Source organism: Rhinoraja longicauda, chromosome 9 (genome assembly GCF_053455715.1).
Source record: "Rhinoraja longicauda isolate Sanriku21f chromosome 9, sRhiLon1.1, whole genome shotgun sequence".
In the NCBI taxonomy this organism is placed as follows: Eukaryota; Metazoa; Chordata; class Chondrichthyes; order Rajiformes; family Arhynchobatidae; genus Rhinoraja; species Rhinoraja longicauda.
In genome coordinates this window covers 39,102,038-39,124,324 of record NC_135961.1, presented here as the reverse complement: position 1 = coordinate 39,124,324, position 22,287 = coordinate 39,102,038, and the positions used below count along the sequence as shown (strand labels likewise).

Genomic DNA, 22,287 nt, shown 5'->3' with positions numbered 1-22,287 from the left:
CACGTTTGCGGATGACACAAAGCTGGGTGGCAGTGTGAGCTGTGATGAGGATGCTATGAGGCTGCAGGGTGACTTGGAGAGGTTGGGTGAGTGGGCAGATGCACGGCAGATGCAGTATAATGTGGATACATGTGAGGTTATCCACTTTGGTGACAAGAACAGGAAGGTAGATTATTATCTGAATGGTGTCAGATTAGTAGAAGGGAAGGTGCAACGAGACCTGCGTGTGCTCGTACATCAGTCACTGAAAGTAAGCATGCAGGTACAGCAGGCAGTGAAGAGAGGATTTGAGTTTAGGAGCAAGGAGGCCCTACTGCAGTTGTACAGGGCCCTGGTGAGACTGCACCTGGAGTATTGTGTGCAGTTTTGGTCTCCCATTTTGAGGAAGAACATTAGTGCTATTGAGGGAGTGCAGCGCAGGTTTACCAGGTTAATTCCCGGGATGGCGTGACTGACGTATGATGAGACCCAAGAATGGGTTGACTGGGCTTGTATTCACTGGAATTTAGATGAGAGGGGATCTTATAGAAACATATAAAATTCTTAAAGGATTGGGCAGGCTAGATGCAGGAAACATGTTCCCCATGTTAGGGGAGTCCAGATCCAGTGGTCACAGTTTAAGAATAAGGGGACTGAGATAAGGAAAAACATCTTCACCCAGAGAGTTGTGAATCTGTGGAATTCTCTGCCACAGAAGGCAGTGGAAGCCAATTCACTGGATGTTTTCAAGAGAGAGAGAGATTTAGCTCTTCGGGCCAAAGGAATTAAGGAATATGGGGAAAAAGAAGGAACGGGGTACTGATTTTAGATGATTAGCCATGATCATATTGAATGGCGGTGCTGACTCGAAGGGCCGAATGGTCTACTCCTGCACTTATTGTTCTATGTTTCGATGTTTTTAAGTCTTAAAATTAATTGGCTATGTGCTGCCATCCGATGCTGCCTCTATATTTCCATAAGGCCGAGGCTGCTTTTTAGAATTAATTCAATCCATCTTTATACTGTTTCCTTCCATGTTGCTGTAATCACACATGATACCCCACCACATGCAGATATTGTCTGAGCACACATCTGACAGTCTCTGACACTTGCTGAAGTAAAGTAATTGTTTCTTCAATATTTTAGATCATTACATATCACATTACACTTGTGATTCTCATTATTATTCCATTGAATATATGAACAGCCATGGCAAAAACATTTCACTTTGGTCTATGCATTCATTATTTTTTTCCATATGAGATCTTTCTTTGTTGTATTGCTGCTTCCCAAACTGCACTCTTGACCCCATGTTGTGTAAGCTGCTGATCACTCAACTTGCCTTCCTCAGACTTGTGAGTGCCTACATTACAAATAGTTTTTATCAGTTTTAGTTTTAGAGTTGCAGCGTGAAAACAGGCCTTTCGGCCCACAAGGTCCCCACCGACCAGCAATCACCCATACTACTTCTATCCTTTTGACTAGGGACCAATTAATAGAAGCCAATTAACCTACAAACCTGCATGTCTTTGGGACATGGGAGGAAACCGGTGCACCTGGAGAAAACCCACAAGGTCACAGGGAGAAGATGAAAGCTCTCTACAGACAGTATCCGTAGTCAGGATGGAACCCGAGTCTCTGGCACTGTGAAGCAGCAAGTCTACCAATGTGCTGGCCTCTCCCTACGTAATATCTCCTTTTCTTTCAGTCCACGATCATCAGCTCTCTCCTGAAATTTCATTTTACTCTTGAGGCTGCAGTTAGTGAAATAACCCTGCAATTTACTTTGAGTTTTTCTAGTCAACTTTCTGTTACCAATGTTGTATCTTTCCAATGAATTCCTTTTCCTTTTTAGCTTCTATCTAAAGTTGAACCAAACCATTCACAAATTTGGCATCCTGTTTCATTCCGTCCCAAAGACCAACTGCCACTGCTTCCTTTACATGGTCCGCCTCCATCCTTGGCTAGGTCCATATATTGGGAAATCATTTCCACTTTATTGCTTTTCTACTTCTAGTGCTATTCTGACCAGCCTCTGCTTGTAATACAATAATTTAATACAATTAAAATGATTCAATTTGAATCCTAGACAGGCAGCACAATTTTGTAAACTTTTGTGTCCTGACCTACATTGTTGCTTGGTGTGGTATTGGTATCAGTTTATTATCATATACACTAAGGTACAGTTAAAAACTCTATTTGCTATCCAATCAAGTCATGCTCTATGTGTGTACACAGAATAGTACAGCACACGAAGAGGCCCATCGGCCCGCAATGTTAGTGCAGAACATGAGGCCAAGACCAACTCTTAATTGCCTGAGTATAATCCCTATCCCTCCATTCCCTGCATGTCCATATGCCAATCCAAAGGTTTCTTAAATGCCACTATTGTATCTGCCTTAACCACCACCCTCTGCAGCACATTCCAGGCACTCACCACCCAATTGTGTAAAAAAAAACTTGCCCCGCACATCTTCTTTAAACTTTGCCCCCAGGTACAATCAAGACATACAATGGTTCAATTATACTTTATTATCACAGATACCTAGGATTTTTTTTGTTGCATACAGTCCAGTAAAAATGTTACTGTACACAGGCACAATAAGTACAACAGTGGAAGAATAGGTAGATTACGCTGAGTCAGTACACATGAGTTGCCACAATTCCGGCACCATCCTTGTACCCTCCAAGTTCACATTTGGTAAAAATATAGTCTTAACTTGGCCATTAAGGCATGTTCTTTCGCCTTGTTGACACCATGTTACTGAGCTCTCTTGCTCTATTCCATTTCCTCTATTCCATTGTGTGAGATCTGGCCCACTTCAGCGGTGTCATCTGCATACTTGTAAATGGAGTTTGAGCAGAATTTGACCGCACAGTCGTGATTATATGGAGAGTATATTAAAGGGCTGAAACCTCTCTTGTGCTCCAAACCTACTTCATGTTTAAATGTCTTCATGCCTTACCTTTCCATATCCTTGTAGACACCTTTTACTCTCCAGTCTTCGAAGTAATACTCCTCTGTAAATTCCTCCAAAAATAAATGAATGGGAGGAGAAAGACATTCTAAATTCCTAAGATGATGCAGGGAGGAGAGATAATTTGCGCAAATTGCCTTTTTCGCAACCACTTAACGAGTGGACATCAGCTGAGGTCCACTGAGGCCCTACCAATGGACCTGTCTGAATCAATTGACATGCGTAAAAGATATCAATAAATCTCACAGTATTGAAATATTCCTGACATTTCAGAGACATAGGATATTAAAGTTGATGTGAATAAGTTATAAAAATAATAACAAAAGCCACTTACCGTCCCTATTCCCTGGTCTAACCTGTCTTAGAATTAGAAAGGTAGTTTCTCCAGCATAATATTATGGAATCCCAGCAAGACTGGGAACCATTTTTCAGAGTGGAAAAGCATAGTGGTGAATGGCACCAATAGAAGTAGATGGACATGATCTCCTTAGCATTAGAGAAGTGTGATTCCAGGTGGAACTGAATTGGATACTAAATATTCCAGGTAATTCACTATTAAGGACAGACAAAAAGGGAATGCTGAAGATCAGTATTGTGATAAGCACAGAAATTAGAAATTAGTGCAGTGTGAGAAATTATCTTGACATGTTAGATTATGATAGAGTGGTAAAGAAGGTGTAAGGTATGCTTGTCTTCATTACTTGGGTCATTGAACTATATCATATCCCTTAACTACTAATTGCGCATTCAATTCATCCACCTTATTTCGAATGCTTCTCGTATTAAGGAACAAAGCTTTCAGGTTGGTTTTTCTTATCTCCCTTCCACCTTTTGCTTTTGTCATGCATTTATGGCCCTCTGTCTCCTTGTATTGGGTCCCATCTCCCTGCCCTGTTAGTTTAAACGTGACCTTTCCTACACTTTCCCATTATCTGCACGGATACGCGTCCACGTTGTTGACTCCACCCCCGCACTTTTTACTTTAAACCCACCCATGAAGCACTAGCAAACCTGCTTGCCAGAATGTCGGTCCCCCTCCAATTAAGGTGTAACCCGTTCCTTTTGTACATGTCACCCCTGCCCCAGAAGAAATTCCAGCGATCTAGAAATCTAAATCCCTGCACCCTGCGGCAACTTCTCAGCCACACATTCAGATCGCCTGGCTTGCTGCCTATAAGCTAAATACTGACAATGTTAAGATTTAAAAGTAACAACTGTATAACAATTACATCGCAAATTACATCAAAGCCGACAGTATTCTGCCAGAAAAAGGAAAATTAGAACAGAAAATCGAAGGAATCAAAATGTGGCACAGTTTATATCTCGTGATCTATTCCTATTTAATAGTGGATAAAGGAGGGAAACAATAGCTAGCAATAACTAAGAGTTAGTGACATAAGGGATAAATCAAAGTTAGCATTAATGTATTCTGGTGACCTTTTAAAGATAACTGAAAGATTTCCTTTGTTTTTTTATACTTAGTTAATTCAAAAACTTATTTGGATCAGTCTTTCCATTGTCAGCCTTAAATGACACAAAACTGAGTAAATTATTCAGTAGCTGAATTTAATATGTAAATTTCCAGTGTCATGCAGCAAAGTTTGGAAAAACAAAAGGATTTCTTAAATAGATGGTAGAATTCTTTGAATTGAATCAATCCCAATTCAAACATCTTATACTGCTAGATGGAAATACTTTGACTCCATTCCAATCAATTTAGCTTGCATTGAAATAAGAATTCTTCTTCCGCTTGTTTTCAGGGAATAATCTACGTTTCATGGTTATCTATTGAGGTCAGAATCACAAAGCAACACAGTAAAGTCCGGACCAATGGCAAACAGCATTGCTGAAAAACAACTTGATAAAAGTATCACCAATGAACTTTGCCTCTTCCAGGTCTATAAACAGTGACATAAAATTGATGTATTCAAAAAATCTCTCAATATTCACTTTAAACGATGAACATTACTCTGCGGGGAGAGGATTGCCATGAGCAAAACCGAAAATGATATGATTTTGCATTTTTAAGTGGTTGTCGTAGCTATCCCTCAAGGTCGAGGATGACGGTCTACGTTCCGTTGTTTTTATGAACTCTCAGGTGGCTTATGAGTCTAATCCTGCCTTTGAAAGTTCTTCGGCATTCGGGGCAGGTAATTCCAGATGGTATTCTGCTGAGGGAGTAATCAGCGGGCTGCTTTGGAAAGTTGTTGATCACATTCCTGCCAAATGAGGCGGTTTGATTTAGAAGTTCTTCAAAGTGCTCCCTCCATCTAGAATTGATGTCAGCATTGCTCTTCAGGATGGTGGACCCATCTTTGCTTTTGAGAGGGGCTTGACCGTGAGTGGATGGGCCAGAAATGGCTTGCGTTGAAAAGCCTAGAGTGTCGTTTGCGGCTGCTAGTTGTTGGATTTCCTATGCTTTCTCCCTCCACCATTGGTTTTTCAGGTTTTGGGAGAAAACGGGGAATTACAGACCAGTTAACCTGACATCAGTGGTGGGGAAGATGCTGGAGTCAATTATTAAAGAGGTAATAACGGTGCATTTGGATAGCAGTAAAAGGATAAGTCCAAGTCAGCATTGATTTCTGAAAGGGAAATCATGCTTGACTAATCTTCTGGAATATTTTGAGGATGTGACAAGTAAAATGGATGAAGGGGAGCCAGTGGATGAAAGCCTTTGATAAGATCCCACACGGGAGATTAGTGAGCAAAATTAGAGCATATTGTATTGGGGGTAGGGTGTTAACATGGATAGAGAATTGGTTGGCGGGAGGTTAAGGGGGGGAAAGGGGAGTGGGGAGGTGAAGGGAGTAGGGGAGGAGGGAGTGGGGGAGGATTTTTTAGATTTAGAGGAGGGTGCTGCACCAATGCAGGAGAGGCAACCCTAGGGGGGAGGGGGGAGGGAGGGGAAGAGAAGGGGCGAGGTGAGGGTAAGGGGGAAGGGGGCAAGGTGGAGGGAGAGGGGGGATGGGGAGGGAGAGAGGGAGGAGGAGAGGGGAGTGGGGGGGGGAGAGAAGGGGAAGGGGCAGAGGGGAAGGGAGAGGGTGAGGGGAGGGGGAGGGGAAGGGGGGGAGGTGTGGGTGCTGCACCAATGGAGGAGAGGGGGGAGGAGAGGGAGGGGAGGGAGGGGCGGGGGCGAGGGGAGGGGGAGAGGAGAGGGTGCTGCACCAATGCAGGGAGGCAACCCTAGGTGGGAGGGGAGAGGGAGGAGGAAGGGGTGGAAGGGGGAGGGGATGGGGGAGGGGGAGGGGGAGGGGGGTGAGGGAGGGGATGGGGGGAGGGGGAGAGGGGAGTGGGGGGGGAGGGGGAGAGGGGAGTGGGGGGGGAGAGGGAAGGGGGGAGTGGGGGAGGAGAGGGTGCTGCACCAATGCAGGAGTGGTTTGGTCTAGTAGAAGCACTTTCTCTCTACAGTTTGAAGTTGCCTGGTCGTAAGTTATGTATAGAGACACCATAAATGCATTGTGCTGTGTGATTTTTGCAGGTATAAATGTATTATTTTAGTGAATGCTTTTGATCTTCCAAGAATTATTGAAGATCTTTCCAACTGAACTTGAGAAGTAATGCTACTCCAGAGGCATTCTTGTCTTAAAGTACACGTTAGAGATAGAGGGTGAATACCAAATATAATGTATATCAGACACTTCTTTGAGTCTGTGTCTAGGTCTACACCTACACAGTATCTGGGGAAAATTGTGAGCTAAAACTTTGCTAATAGCTAACTTTGATAGCTGGAACAGAAGTCTTACAAACTTATCCATGAGTAAAGAATATTATGGAGCTGAAATGATAATTGAAATGCAGAGAATGTCAACTTAATCAGCTGTTTTATACTTGCCTGCCTATTTAATTACTTATATTGTGGAATATGTATTCAGCAATACCGTTATAAAATTTAATTAATTCATAAATGACCTGGATACTGATTTTAAATTAATTCTCTGAAATAATTATTTTATGTTTCTTTGCAAATTTGAATATTAAATGCATGGTATATTGAGTAACTTCTTAGGCATTTGTTTTAAATGAGATATGTATATCGAGATCCATATATACTTACTGCAAAAGGGGCATTTCCTGCTGGGCAAGTGCTTATTATTATACCGTTCGATAATTACATCATACTCAAGACCCGGACCAGTGGATCGTGACTTCAGGGGGAACCCGCCGAGTCGGTCCCCGTGGCTGACCAGACTAGATAGCGGCTTCAGGGGAAGCCCACCGAGCTTGTCACCTGCTCATTGGACCGCCGGCCTGGAAGGGGAAGCTTGCCAAGCTAGCCCATGCTCATCCCCGAAGACCAGAGTCTGGGAGGAGGAAGCCAGTGAGAACGACGAAGGATGAGGAGCGAGGCCAGTAGGAGAGGACAGGGAACCGGGATCTGGCTTACCCGATCGAGGTGCTGTGCTTCTGGGGAACAAAGGTGGATGGGTGAGGAGAGGGAGGTGGTATCCAAGGTAGAAGATGGCTGGAGGCCCACAACAGCCTGAAACTTGCTCCACCATAACTGGAGTGTGGACTTTGAAAATGGCGAATGTGGGCTCAGTAGATTAGTACAGTATTTCTGCACCCTTGCTAATGGAGGTTCGGGAATAAGGCAGTACTCTCCTGGACTGTTTGTAAGAAAAAGAATTCCATGATTTTTGGATGATTGAAGTCCATATTTGTTAAAAATGTAGTCTTAACTTGGCCATAAAGACCCTTTGTCCTGGTGACAGCACTGGATCAGTGTTGCAGAGATTGACCTAGCCAGGCGATATTGTCGATTTCCTCCACCACCATGTACTTGCAAGAGAAACAAACCCAGAATATAAGGTAGCTACACAATAAACTATGAATTATTAACAATGCTGTGTCTACTGTAATTTTATCCCGGGTTTGGTTATAGATTGTAGGCAGAAATTGGTTCTCAGACACAGGTGTTATATGTGCAATATAGTTGAGTGATGTGAAAGAGGATAGATTTAATAGGAACCTGAGGTGCAACTATTTCACACAGTAGGTGGTGAGTATATGAATCGAGCTGCCAGAGGGAGTAAATTAGGCAGGTTCGATAACAACATTTAAAAGACATTTGGACAGGTACATGGATAGGAAAGGTTTAAAGGGATATGGGCCAAGCACGGACAAATGGGATTAATTAGAATGGGGCATTTTGGTTGAGTTGGGCTGAAGGGCCTGTTTCCATGCTGTATGAATGCTATGAATGTTTGTATTGTTGTTAGGGGAAGCAGCCGGAGCTATGAATGTTTGTATTGTTGTTATTTCCTTAAATGTGGTTCAATGATTTCAATGGAATTAATTTTTTTGAATGTAGGAGAATGCATAAAGATAACTGGACAACACTTTTTGCTAATGTATAGGCAGAAACTCCAGATGCCGGTTTACACCGAAGATAGATGCAGAATGCTGGAGTAACTCAGCGGAACAGGCAGCTTCTGAAGAAGGGTTTCAACCCAAAATGTCCCCTATTCCTTCCATGCAGAGATGCTGCCTGTTCCACTGAGTTACTTCAGCATTTTGTCTCTATCTTCAACACTTTTTGCTAATACAACTCACGAAGAATTACTATCTCCCCGTCTTCTGTGGCGTTGAAGATGGGCATTCAGGCTCCACTTTATAAAGTCTTTCTAAATAATCTATATTAGCGGGACAAAGAACATCCTGCATTTTTGGAGATGCCATCTGTTGAATGTTCAATTCTCATCTCATCTGGTTCCTCCATCTAATGATCCAACAGCATTATCCTGGAAAGAAGGGGGTGAATTAAACGTAGTGCTCTGACCTGTATTTATGGTCAACTAGACCAAATGGACCCGTTGGGCCGAAACCACTCCTGCATTGGTGCAGCACCCTCTCCTCTCCCATTCCCCCCCCCCCCACTCCCCCCTCCCCTCCCCCTTTAAAAATATAGCACTGATTTAAATGAAACCTCTTCCATAGGACCACGGGACGACGGTGAGTAAGGTGGGCCTAAAATTGTCGCACTATCGTGTACCGTTTTGGCTGTAGTTCAGGAACAAGCGAACAAACAAGAGTTTTATTATACAAATATCACAAAAATAAATTATTTGATCATTATATATTTCCTGAACTACTTTGTTCTGTGCTTTTCCATTAGTATTTCAAAGGTGTAAGCCTTCTGCTGACATTCTCAGGACATAAAAGATGAAGAAGCAAAGCAAGCTCTTAATCTTTTCAAAATCCTCTAATAGATACACAGAGACCTATATTCAGCATGGAGTTAGTGGTCAGCTTCATGAACATGACAGTGGCATTCATCAGGATGGAGTGTGCTGACAGCTTCCATAGCATCTGAGATGGCTAGCATCTTTGCTCTGGAGTCAATTCTGACAATACCATTTGGTTGTAATATCACTCCTGCAATTTATGTTCGCACAAAGTCAAGAAAGTACTGGATTTCAGTCCTGTGGGAGTAGCTTACTGAGCCCATATGTGCCCAAAGTCAATATCCTAGCAACATGAGGCATCCAAAGTAAAAACTTAGCAACTTTTTACCTTTCAGTCCATAAACCTGAGGATACATTCTGAAGAGACTCAAGGACAAGTAAACAAGAGTTTTTACAATTTGCATGGTGTGATTAAAAGTCTGGGCTTGTAAGTCCATCAGCGTTTGTAAATACATTCTTTTCTTTTCAATTTGTACGCTTGGAGGAAATCCAATGATCATTGATTTTTTCTCTACATCAAGAAGAAATTATTGAATCCAAAACATTTTAAGAGTGCTGTTTAAATAACCACAATTAATTTGAACAATATTGTTTATGAAAGTGATTATTCATCAGACTTTACTGAACTTTATCTTGCACTAAACGTTATTCACGTTTTTCCCTTCATCATGTATTTGTACACTGTGGATGGCTCAATTGTAATCATGTGTTGTCATTCTGCTGTTTGGCTAGCATACAACAAAAGTTTTTCATTGTACCTTGGTACACGTGACAATAGACTAAACTCAACTCAATTAATTGGTAATCTAATTTGGGACAATGGCTATTGTTACCAATTATAATTCAGCGAAGGCAAAACTGCTTCAATCTAAATCTATGACATAGTACTTAAATAACAGTTGAGAAGGATAAAAAAGGTTCATAATATTTCAATCTTTTTAGACATGAAGGAACTGAATTCAAACCTATTGGAGCCCACAGCAGTGATTTCCAAATACGTTAGAGCCTAAAGCAGTGATTTCCAAATATTCTTTTTTTGCTCACTCTTTCCTAGATATATAAACTGCCTCGCCATTTCAGAATGTCTTATAACTTAACTCCTTAAGTGACAATTAGTATCATCTGCCTAATCAATCCTCTCTCCAAATCTCCCTCCAGAGTAAATACACAAAACTTTACTCATCTGCCACTGCAAAATGTCATCAGCATACATGTCACTGCCCTAAACAATCCTGAGTCTGAACAAAATTGCAAATAATGACCACAATACATTTTAGTTTACAAGCTAAGAATTTATCCTGCCCTTTTAATTCATCCTTAATAAGAAAATGTATCTCATGCAGTTTGTATTCAGTTATTGCATGTAGTGACAGAGGAAGAGAAATGGACATTGCAAAGATTAAACTGGTAATTTATATTAAGCAGACAAATAGTTGTGTTTAATGGTATTAATAATAATAATAATAAACATTTATTGTATATAGCGCTTTTTCAAATGCTCAAAGACGCTTTACAAAAACAGTCATGACATAAAAACAAACAGACGAACGTATTGTGGATGTTCACAGTGTGTTTACTTTTATGAGATTAATGTAGTCCAAGTGATCATCTCTGAACTTCTCTTACTGTGGCTGTGTTGAACTGAACAGACCAATGTCAAAAGGTGCAGTTCTTGTTTAAAAACGAGAATTTGAAAATTTGAAAATTTACTTTTACCTTAAGGTATAAATTTACTTGTTTATAAATGGAACCCAACATTTTTTTGGATCTTATTCACAAAATGCTGGAGTAACTCAGCAGGTCAGGCAGCATCTCGGGAAAGAAGGAATGGGTGACGTTTCGGGTCGAGACCCTTCTTCAGACCTATTTTGGACCTATTTTGAGCCTTAGGAATAATGTTTTTACAGTGGTGGAACTTGCCTATGTCATGAACATTCAGGTTTATAGCAGTGGTCAGGTATGAATTCTGATTGAACAGTCTTGTATATTGTCACTTTTTCCTGTATTCATTTGCCAGGTTTCGAGAAATCCCATTTTTTTATGAATTTTAGATCTCAGAAGAAAATTAAACTAAGTAACATATTTAAAATATAATGAGCATTTAACAATTCCTTTCTCACATAACCTCTGACAAGTAAAACAAAGAAGTTGCATTTTTGGTATAACACAGATCTTTGTCAGCAAGTTTACTAGCTGCCTGCTCCTGTACCGTGGTGTTTTGTCATGTTTTGGTGTGTAGTCTTCCACCTGGAGGCTTGCTTCCAGTTTACCAGAGTGAGTCAGTGCAACATTGTGCAGTACAAAATTACAGAATGGTGAGAAACATCAAGTTCTTCCAGGGTCTATCTATGTAAGAGCAATTCAACCAGTGTTGAATTCAACCCTTCTTTCCCAATCTCCCAGAGGCCGTGATAAATATACTTTTCAGATACCTATCCAGATCTTTTTTGAATGTTGCAGTTGAACGCTTAAATAAGTTTATCTTCATGTTTGGTTTGGTTCCAAGGACACAAAGTGCTAAAGCAACTCAGCGGGTCAGGCAGTATCTCTGGAGCACGTGGATAGTTGACATTTGGGTTGGGACCCTTCTTCAAACTGAAGGTCAAGTGAAGAAGGGTCCCAACCTGAAACATCACCTATCCATGTTTTCCACAGATGCTGTCTGACCTGATGATTTACTTTGTGTCCTTTTTAGAAAATATAGTTCTTGTTAATTGAATACAATGATAACAAATTACTGAAGTAAATAATCCCTCGAAATTCAGTCTTGCAGTGTTCTTAATTTCAGTGCCATGTGATGTCCAATTTCAGTCCTAGAGTGAAACACAAACATTATCATATTCTGGCCATTTTGTGCATCCCTGGAAATTTAGCCAGTTACTTTCAGGCATGAGTTATTGCACCTTGTCTTGCGAGTGCCTGGTCAGTTTAATTTAGTTTGGAGATACTTATCGAGTCCATGCTGACCATCGATCAACCATTCACACTAGTTCTATGTTATCACATCTTCTCATCCACTCCCTACACACTAGGGGCAATATTCAGAGGCCAATTAATCAACGAACCCACACATCTTTGGGATGTGGGATGAAATTTGATCACCTCACATGGTCACAGGAAGAACGTGCAAACAGGTAGCACCCAACGTCAGAGTTCAATCCGGGTCTGGCACTGTGAGCTACTAAATTATATTTTAGTAGCACTGTGTTGGATTAATCTACCAATCTCACAGTAACACTGTGTCAGTTTAATCCACCCATTTCATATGCCAACCCACTGAATCAGCCCTGATCCTGGTCTGTCATGATTCTGTTCCACCAATTATCTATCATCGAGTCAAAGTCAGACAGCATAGAAACAGGCCCTTCGGTCTAACTCATCTGTGTCGACCAAAATGCCCCATTTTTGGTCCATTTCCCTCTAAACCTTTCCTATGCATGTTTCCCTGAACTCTGCATTTCAACCTCTGATCAACTACCTTTTGAGCACTCCATCGGCATCTTAACCTCAAAAAGCTCTGTCCCACGCGTCCTCCAAGTTCCTGCTCCCGTTCCCTTCAGGCCCTGGCCAATTTCCAGTGTTTACAGCACCAATCAGCCACAGCTCCAGATGCAGTAACTCAGGCTCAGAACTGCGTGGATATAGTAATAATTGCGCTCTTCGTTGAAAAGGGGAAGAGGTCAAGAAAAGAGCACTGTTTAATGAGCCAAGATCTATTCTTAGGAAGATCCCAGCGCTCAGATTTGGTATGTTGTATCCAGCAAAACTTCGAGTTACCTACAATCAAACCGAATCCTTTTTTACTGACCACAATAAAGCATTGGAATTTGCTCGGGAGATCGAAAGGTCGCTGAAGGGTTGAATATGACTTCACGGCTTTATTAATTGGCAGACATCTGATTGGACTTTAAAATATTAAAACCTAAAGATTTAAGCTTAGTGTATATACTATACGAATATTAACCGTAACTAATTACTATTAATCAAAAATCATATATATTTTTATTAATCATTACTAATAAGAAGTATAAGTAATATTTGATTTATGTAAACTTTACTTTGAACACTTAATTAATATACCTTAGACAGAAAAATCGATTTATTATAGACTAATTAGTTTCGGGCCTGCCCCGTTTATCTCTCTTTTATTAAAAAAATTTTTTTTAAAACAACAACTTCGTTAAAAAACGGAGCTAGTATTATTTTTTTTACATCCCACGGAAGTCCTTAGATTTTTTGCCACCTTAGGGTGGCTAACACTAACTGCACTAATTGTAGTTGTAGTTTTAGTTGTTTCTTCTTTTTTCCTGCACTCTTTTAACCTTTTATATATTGATTTTTTTTTTAGATTCAATTTTTATTATTATGTCATTTTTCAGAATTTATATACCTTTGGAAGATATTTCCGGGAGACATTCTACGTAGTACAAAAGATCATCCACCCTTCATTCAAGAAAAATGTTGTAGTTCGGGTGCCAGGCCATTTGCTTTATTATAGACTATCGGTTAAGATGCAAGATTCTATTAGGAAAACAGGGGGTAAAGGTATTACATTTTGTAGTTGGAATGTCAAGGGTATTAATGAACCAATTAAAAGAGGTAAAGTACTTTCACATTTAAAATCTATTGATGCAGATATAATGTTCCTTCAGGAAACTCATCTAAAAAAAAAGGCAAATGGATTGATAAATTATTTCACTCATCGTTTCCCTTTAAATCAAGAGGTGTTGCCATTTTAATTCGTAAGGGTATACCATTTATACATACTTCCTCTATAGTCGACACTGAAGGTAGATACGTTATATTAGTGGGAGAACTATATTCTACAAAATTGATATTGGTGAATGTCTATGCACCAAATTTTGATAATCCGTTATTTAAAAAATATATATTTAATACCATTCCAGAATTTGGACAATATAACTTGATAATTGGAGGAGATTTAAATTGTACATTAGATCCTTATTTGGATAGATCATCAACTCAAAGGAAAACAAAATCCAAGTCGTGTGAATTATTAAACTCTTATATAAATAGTGCAAATATAAAAGATGTTTGGAGAATTGAAAACCCTTCAGGCCGAGAGTATTCATTTTATTCACCAGTGCATAAAACTTACTCAAGAATTGACTATTTCTTGGTGGACTCCAAACTTATTCCTTATACGTATAATTCAAAATATCATAATATTATTATATCCGATCATGCCCCTTTAACATTTAGGGTAAAACTCCAAGGAGTAACGAGGAAACAGACTAATTGGAGATTTAATCCTCAAATCTTAAATGAAAAAGCATGTTATGACTATCTTAAATCGCAATTTGAAACTTTTTTTTACGCAAATGACCTCCCTGAAACACCTGCGTTGCCTGCTTTGGGAAACATTTAAAGCGTTTGTGAGAGGATGTATTATTGCCTTTCAAGCGTCTCAAAACAAGAAGAAGCGGGCTGAACAACATGACCTAGAAAGTCAGATAAAACAGTTAGACATAACAAATGCCATCGCTCCCTCTATTGAAATACATAATAAAATTGCAGCTCTCAAATATAAGTTAAATTATATTCTCTCAGCTCATATTTTAAGGCTTTTTCAATATACTAAACAAAAACATTTTGAATTTGGAGATAAACCACAGAAATTGCTAGCACGTCAACTCCGTAAATTAGAAGATGATTCTACAATTCATAAAATTAGATCAGAAAACGGAGATTTGCTTAAATTACGTAAGGATATTAATCAGAGATTTTTGCAATTTTATCAGTCATTATATTCATCAAAAATAACAGATAGCTCTGCGCAGATGCAAAACTTTTTGCAGGAATGTAACCTTCCTGGTTTGAATGTGAGTGATAGAAATTCACTGGGCGCAGAAATACCTATGAAAGACGTTGAAGAGACCATTAAATCCATGAAAAATGGGAAGACTCCTGGCCCTGATGGCTTAAATAATGAATTTTATAAAAAAATTAGTGATTTGATCTCTCCACGTTTGCAAACTGTATATAGTCACGCCTTTAAACAACAGAGATTACCGCAAACTCTGACTGAATCAACAATAATCCTCATTCCTAAAAAAGATAAGGATTCTGAAGCTCTTTTAAATACTGATCAGAAGATATTAGCGAAAATCTTAGCTCATAGATTAAGTCTAGTTATAGATAAATTGATACACCCCGATCAATCAGGCTTTATAGCCAAACGATATTCATTTTTCAATTTGAGACGCTTGTTCAATATAATATATTCAAATAGACTATTAAACGAAGATTTAGCAATCATCTCGCTAGATGCTGAAAAAGCATTTGATCAAGTAGAATGGCCCTATCTTTTCTCAGTGATGGAAAATTTTCAATTAGGTGAAAATTTTTGTTCATGGGTGAAACTTTTATATACATCCCCAACAGCTAGAATATTAACTAATCAAATGCAGTCATCCAAATTTCATTTATCTAGGGGTTGTAGACAAGGATGTCCACTATCCCCGCTTCTATTTGCCCTTATTATAGAACCACTTGCTGAGAGTATTAGATCAAATTCAGATATTCACGGCTATAACACTAAACATACAACCAATAAAATTTCTTTATATGCGGATGATGTATTAATATACATTACAAAGCCAGAAATTAGCATTCCGAATTTATTAAATCTCATAACTCAATTTGGTTCATTTTCAGGTTATAGAATTAACTGGTACAAAAGTGAAATTATGCCAATAATGGAACAAAATCCGGCCATACTTCAACAATTTCCTTTTAAAATTGCTTATGAAAAGTTTAAATATCTTGGAATTTACGTGACTAGGAAATATACTTCTTTATTTAAATTAAATTTTCCTCCTTTACTCACTAAATTACACAGAAATAAATATCCAATTTTGAAAAACACTTCCTATATCATTAGTTGGTCGTAGTAATGCTATAAAGATGATCTTTCTCCCACAGCTACTATACTTATTTCAAGCAATTCCGATCTATCTTCCAAAAAAGTTTTTTTTAAAAATTGATTCAATTGTTACTAATTTTATTTGGGACTACAAGACTCATAGAATAAATAAAAGACATCTATGTAAGTCTAAAACTAATGGAGGAATTGCCTTACCTAACTTCTTATTTTATTATTGGGCGGTTAATATTAAAAATATAACCTGCTGGTTGGATGATTCTGATCAACAACCGGATTGGTTAAAGATGGAGAAAGAGGATTGTTTACCATTTGATATTGGTGCGATCCTCTTAGCTCCAATAAATTTAAATAAAAAAACATATGGAGGTAATCCCATTATACACAGTGTTATCCGTACCTGGAAACAATTAAATCTTACGTTAAAATTGTATATAAAAGTTTCACCCAAGAACAAAATTGAACAAGCGTCTCAAATTGAAAAATGAATATCGTTTAGCTATAAAGCCTGATTGATCGGGGTGTATCAATTTATCTATAACTAGACTTAATCTATGAGCTAAGATTTTCGCTAATATCTTCTGATCAGTATTTAAAAGAGCTATTGCTCTGTACGAACCAGGGTCTTCAGAATCCATATCTTTTTTATGAATAAGTATTATTGTTGATTCAATCAGAGTTTGTGGTAATCCCTATTGTTTAAAGGCGTAACTATATACAGTTTGCAAACGTGGAGAGATCAAATCACTAAATTTTTAATAAAATTCATTATTTAAGCCGTCAGGGCCAGGAATCTTCCCATTTTTCATGGATTTCTTTTCAAGATTTACAGCAGAAGTACGGATTACATGTTAATAATTATTTTAGATATTTACAACTTAGAGATTATGTAAAATTACACATGCAAGAATATAAGTTTAGAGGTCCAGAAACACTTGATGTATGCCTGAATCGACATTATAATTCAAATAAATTAATATCCTTTATTTATAGTACATTTTCTTGATTACAGTCTAATAACTGCGAAAAAATTAATACTTAAATTTTGGAAAAAACCAATAACCCCCACAATTAAAATGTGGACTACGGAAATGACAGAGACCCTGCATTTGGAAAAAATAAGATTTGCCTTAATTGACAAACCTGAGTTATTTTTTAAAATATGGTCTCCATTTATTGAATTTTTAGAAAAGTAAATGGGTTTGACACAGGACTAAAATAAAAAATTTAAATTAAAAGTTGAAACTTGAGTTAAGGGTTGGATGTACAACTGTGATTATTGTCTCCCGGATCTACTCCCTTTAATTTTTATAGTTATATCTTTTTTTTAATCCTCTTATTCTCTCTTCCCAATAGTTTATAGTTTTTTTTTTTCTTCTTTTTTTTTTCTTTCTTCTTTACTTTTTATTTTCTCTCTTTAAAAATTTAAAAATTGAAGCTATGTAAAAACTCTGTAACAAATGTGTCTTCTATTTCTATTTGTACATATGCTTTTCAAAAATAAAAAAAAATAAAAAAATAAAAAAAGAAAAGGGGAAGAGGGTAGCCTATTTCCGAGATGCTGCCAGGGTTGTTTTAAAACATGCCTCAGGCAGATGTACAAGCACAACCTGTGGGGGATTCTCCTTGTGCATGTTCATCTCTGAGAGGCTTCTTAACCTTGGTGCTCACAATAATCTTACTAAGATCAGAACACCAGTAATTTGCAGAGTTGAGATTCTACTTCTCGTCTTTGTGTTAAATGTATCTCTGCAATTTCCCTTCTTTTATTTATCATTCTTTTATTTCTTACAGGCCTTATGTTCTGGCAGGTCTTATGCAGGTTTTATGCAGATAAACTGCTTATTCCCTTTTCTAACTTGTTTCCTTTTCCTTCACATCAAAGTAGCCCAATCATAATTCTGATTTAATCCTCTTTGCCGAAGTACTTGGCTTTTACTTTTTGGTCCCCACTACGACAAAGAAAACAAACAATAATCAAACTCCTCACTCCACACACTTCTGCCAGCTGCAGCGACTGCTCTATGCCATTGTGCAGTGGTATTCTGAATCTCAGTATCAATCCACCATTCCAATTTCCTGTTCTTTGAGTAAGCTTTCATGTTATTTCTGTCCTGCTTTTGTTTTTCAGCATGCAGCCACTTAAGAGTTATCACTAGCTGTCATATGGATGCCATAGGTGAGACAGGAACAGCTTTTTTAAAAGAAAATTCAAGCTGACAAATACTGGAAATTTCAAATCAACCCACACACAACATATCAAACGGAAGACAGAATCAAATTTTTTGACAAAGAAACCCTTGGAGATTTTGTTAAAAGATTAATTTCTTACTGCAGAAAATTGCTCAGGATTTAACATTGCAAGTGGAAATGTGACATTCAAGACTAGAGCTCTGTGATTTTCAAAACCCCTTATGCCAAAAGTGCATGGATATGTACCAGTGCATTTTGAAAATGTACATAGGGTTTTGCATAGCATCTAGTTTCTCAGGTATTTATTCACAAAATGCTGGAGTAACTCAGCAGGTCAAGTCAAGTCAAGTCAAGTCAATTTTATTTGTATAGCACATTTAAAAACAACCCACGTTGACCAAAGTGCTGTACATCTGTTTAGGTACTAAGGAAAAAATGAAACATACAGTAGCACACAAACATAACAGCACATACAAAACAGTTCACAGCGCCTCCTCAATGGGCCTCAAACGCTAGGGAGTAGAAATAGGTTTTGAGCCTGGACTTAAAGGAGTCGATGGAGGGGGCAGTTCTGATGGGGAGAGGGATGCTGTTCCACAGTCTAGGAGCTGCAACCGCAAAAGCGCGGTCACCCCTGAGCTTAAGCCTAGACCGCGGGATAGTGAGTAGCCCCAAGTCGGCCGACCTGAGGAACCTGGAGTTAGAGAGGTGGGTTAGAAGATTTTTGATGTGGGGGGGGGGGGGGGGGAATGTCCATTTAGGGCTTTATATGTGAATAGGAGGAGCTTGAAGTTGATTCTGTACCGTACAGGGAGCCAGTGGAGAGAGGCCAGAATCGGCGTGATGTGGTCCCTTTTACGGGTACCCGTCAGGAGTCTCGCTGCGGCATTTTGGACCAGTTGCAGGCGGGACAGGGATGATTGGCTGATCCCAGTGTATAGGGAGTTGCAGTAGTCTAGGCAGCATCTTAGGAGAGAAGGAATGGATGATGTTTCGGGTCGAGACCCTTCATCAGACTCGACCCGAAACGTCACCCATTCCTTCTCTCCTGAGATGCTGCCTGATCTGCTGAGTTACTCCAGCATTTTGTGAATAAATACCTTCGATTTGTACCAGCATCTGCAGTTATTTTCTTACATCTAGTTTCTCAGAGTTCTGTTACTTGTACAAGTTTGATAAAGATTTGCTCCCCATGGATTTTTGTACAAATGCACTGAAACAGAATTGAAAGTCAGAAAATGCGCATTCTGTAAATTTGAAATGGCAAATACTGAAAGCAGGTCAGGTGACGTCTCAGGTGAAGCAGCATTTGTGGAGAGAAAAACACCCAGGTCAACACCCTTACAGTTCTGATGAAAGGCCATCAACTTAAAATCTAACTCTTTGTGTTCTCTGCAGTTGCTGTTCGACCTGCAGAATATTCCCAGTTCTTCTGTGTTTTATCTTTGTCAGACAATGTTGATTAGCTGTATTTACAGTAATATGATTGATAGTTCTTATGATAAAATGACATATATACTTGCCTGATATGAGGTATTTTCAATTTATTTTAAAGTATCTGTAAACATTTTTAAAGATTAATGCATTGGTGTGTTTTTTTGTAAATTCTTCATGTACCTGATACAATACTAACCTGTAAGGTCCTCTGCTTAGATTAGCATTCTCCAGTTTTCCTAAAGTATTATATACTGAATATTTAGGGCTTTAAAATTAACTTTTTGATTTCATGATTTCATTTACGAAATTTTCATATTCATTAAATGTGTGGATAATAGATTAGAACCAATAGCTTAATTATGTTACTGTTATTTACCACTAATATAGTTTACATAGAAGTCACCATTGAGTGAAAATACTTGATTATGTTCAAGTGAGAATGTGCAAAGATTATAGTGAGTGTTTTAAAAAACTTATAATTTGCTCAATTTGACAGATTTCAGACCTGCTATGTTGTCACCTAGCAGATCAGATAATTAAACACCAGTTAATTTTATCCTGTTGGCATATTATTTTTTGAAAACTTGTTTAAAAGTACATTTGGTGCTGGTGCACTTATTTATCTCGCAATCAACCGTACAAAAACAGATTATCAAGCTATTACTAGATTGTTGATAATGAGCGTTATTACATGGTTGATTGTAACGGTCTCAGACTTCTAACTATACTTCAAAATTAACATTTTCTATAACGTGCTTCCATACTTACATGTAAAAAGTCTTAAGTCATTCTTTGGCTTTTCATAGAATCATAAACAATGTATTCTCCATTCATCTTAATCTATTAAGTGTTAATTTAATGTTTGGGATCAGTGTTTGTTAGGTTCAGTTCAAGCCATGGATTCCCAGTGGAGATTGATCCAAATGCCAGCATCTTCCAACTTAAGGAGGCAGTTGCTAAGAGACAAAGTATTCCAATTGAACAGCTGCGCGTGATCTTTGCTGGAAAGGAGCTGAGGAATGATTTGACACTGCAGGTAGGTTCCCCTTGTTTTTTTTTCTTTCCCTGCTGGGAGCTTGCCAACTCTGTGGTTTATTGTTCTAATAATGCCTATCTGACATTCAGATCTCAGGTGCCAAAGAGTAAACAGTGATTGGGGATTTCCTGAACTTTATTCAATGCTGCTTCGTTAATTCTGACCTTAATTATGCAGCAGACGTGTAACTAACAACAGTGGACAAGTCTGCACTAATTGAGCAAATGTTTGCTGTCTGGGTGAGCTAGTTATCCATTTCTGCATTTTCCTTTTAGTATTCTTTTTCACATTTTAATTTTCCAACCTTTGCTCAATGTTGAGGTAGGAGGATGTAAATGCAATTTATAATTATTACCATGGTTTCAGGAATGCATTATTATTTTGAGAAAAAAAAATATAGAACAAAAATATCTAGATGTTCTTTGCCTTTAGTAAATTATAACGTATCTTGAGTGTGATGGTTGGGCTTTACATTTTTAAGATTTGTGATTTGCTTATATTGTTGGGGAATTTCTTGTGCTTTTGGCTGAAATGGATGAAAAACATTAAGAACACAAAAACATGTCGAAACTCTGGTCATTTGTTCATAAGAGAAAATTGCTGCATCAGTTGTTAAAGGTTGTTTTTTCCACCCAAGGCTTTCTTCTGTGCTTCTTATGAGGAGGTGCTGTTAGGAAACAGATTCATGCACTGTTTATCATCCAGTGGGGCTACATTACCTTTGAGAGAAAGGAGGAAATTGAGTTAAACAAAAGGAGAGAATCATCCCTGAATATCATCTCCGAATAGTTTTAGGTTCATCACTTGGACAACCAGGGAACTTAAAAAGAATTGTATAAAAATAGTCAAAGTTTGAACAATTCTTTGTTGAACCACTGACATAGTACACATTGTTCTCTTTAAAAATAATGTTTCTTCTTAAAAGAGCATTATGTAATGTGATAGGTTTGTTTGGATCCCATAAGAGTCCCACACGAGATTGAGGAATATCTTTTGAAGTTTTGTGCACTGTATATTCCTCCTCTGGTAGCTATCCATTACTGCACCATGTATACAAGGGAATTCTATATCTACTGGATCTGTCTGTTATGCTTGTATTGGGATTTTGAATAATTCTTCAAACTTTTCCAATCCTCACTGACAGTTCTTTATTGTTACAATACTCTTCATGGAACTTCTCTAAGATAGATGAACAATGATATTCGTTTCAAATTTATGAATCATTTTTCTTTAAAATATTATAAAAATCAGCGATATGATTCATATGTGATTTGTTTATTTGATCAAGGCTCTAGATAGTGCAAGAAAAGAGCAAAGAAAGAAAATATTAAATTGCTAAATTCATGCTGTCTGGTGTGAGGAGCATGGTATATTTTTTTCCTTTGTACATTGTTCTGATGAAATCTTTAGCAAAGCAAACCAGTCTCTTTCGATTATTTATATTTTCACTATCATCTCACCACATAAAAAAGTCATTATAAGTATGCTGTAAGATATTGATCAATATATATACAGTACATGTGTTGAATCTTCCCTGTAAAGGAAAAGTTATTAATGTTAACACTGACAAAC

General features: G+C 38.2%; 1 protein-coding gene across 2 annotated transcripts in view; it reads left to right on the top strand.

Annotated features, from left to right (window-relative positions):
* prkn (parkin RBR E3 ubiquitin protein ligase) overlaps positions 1–22,287 on the top strand; it is a 605,665-nt gene that overhangs the window by 42,508 nt on the left and 540,870 nt on the right. For both annotated transcript variants that reach the window (XM_078405212.1, XM_078405213.1), the window contains exon 2: positions 20,552–20,715. In XM_078405212.1, coding sequence (XP_078261338.1) covers positions 20,552–20,715 — 164 coding nt within the window. The remainder of the gene's footprint in view (positions 1–20,551; positions 20,716–22,287) is intronic.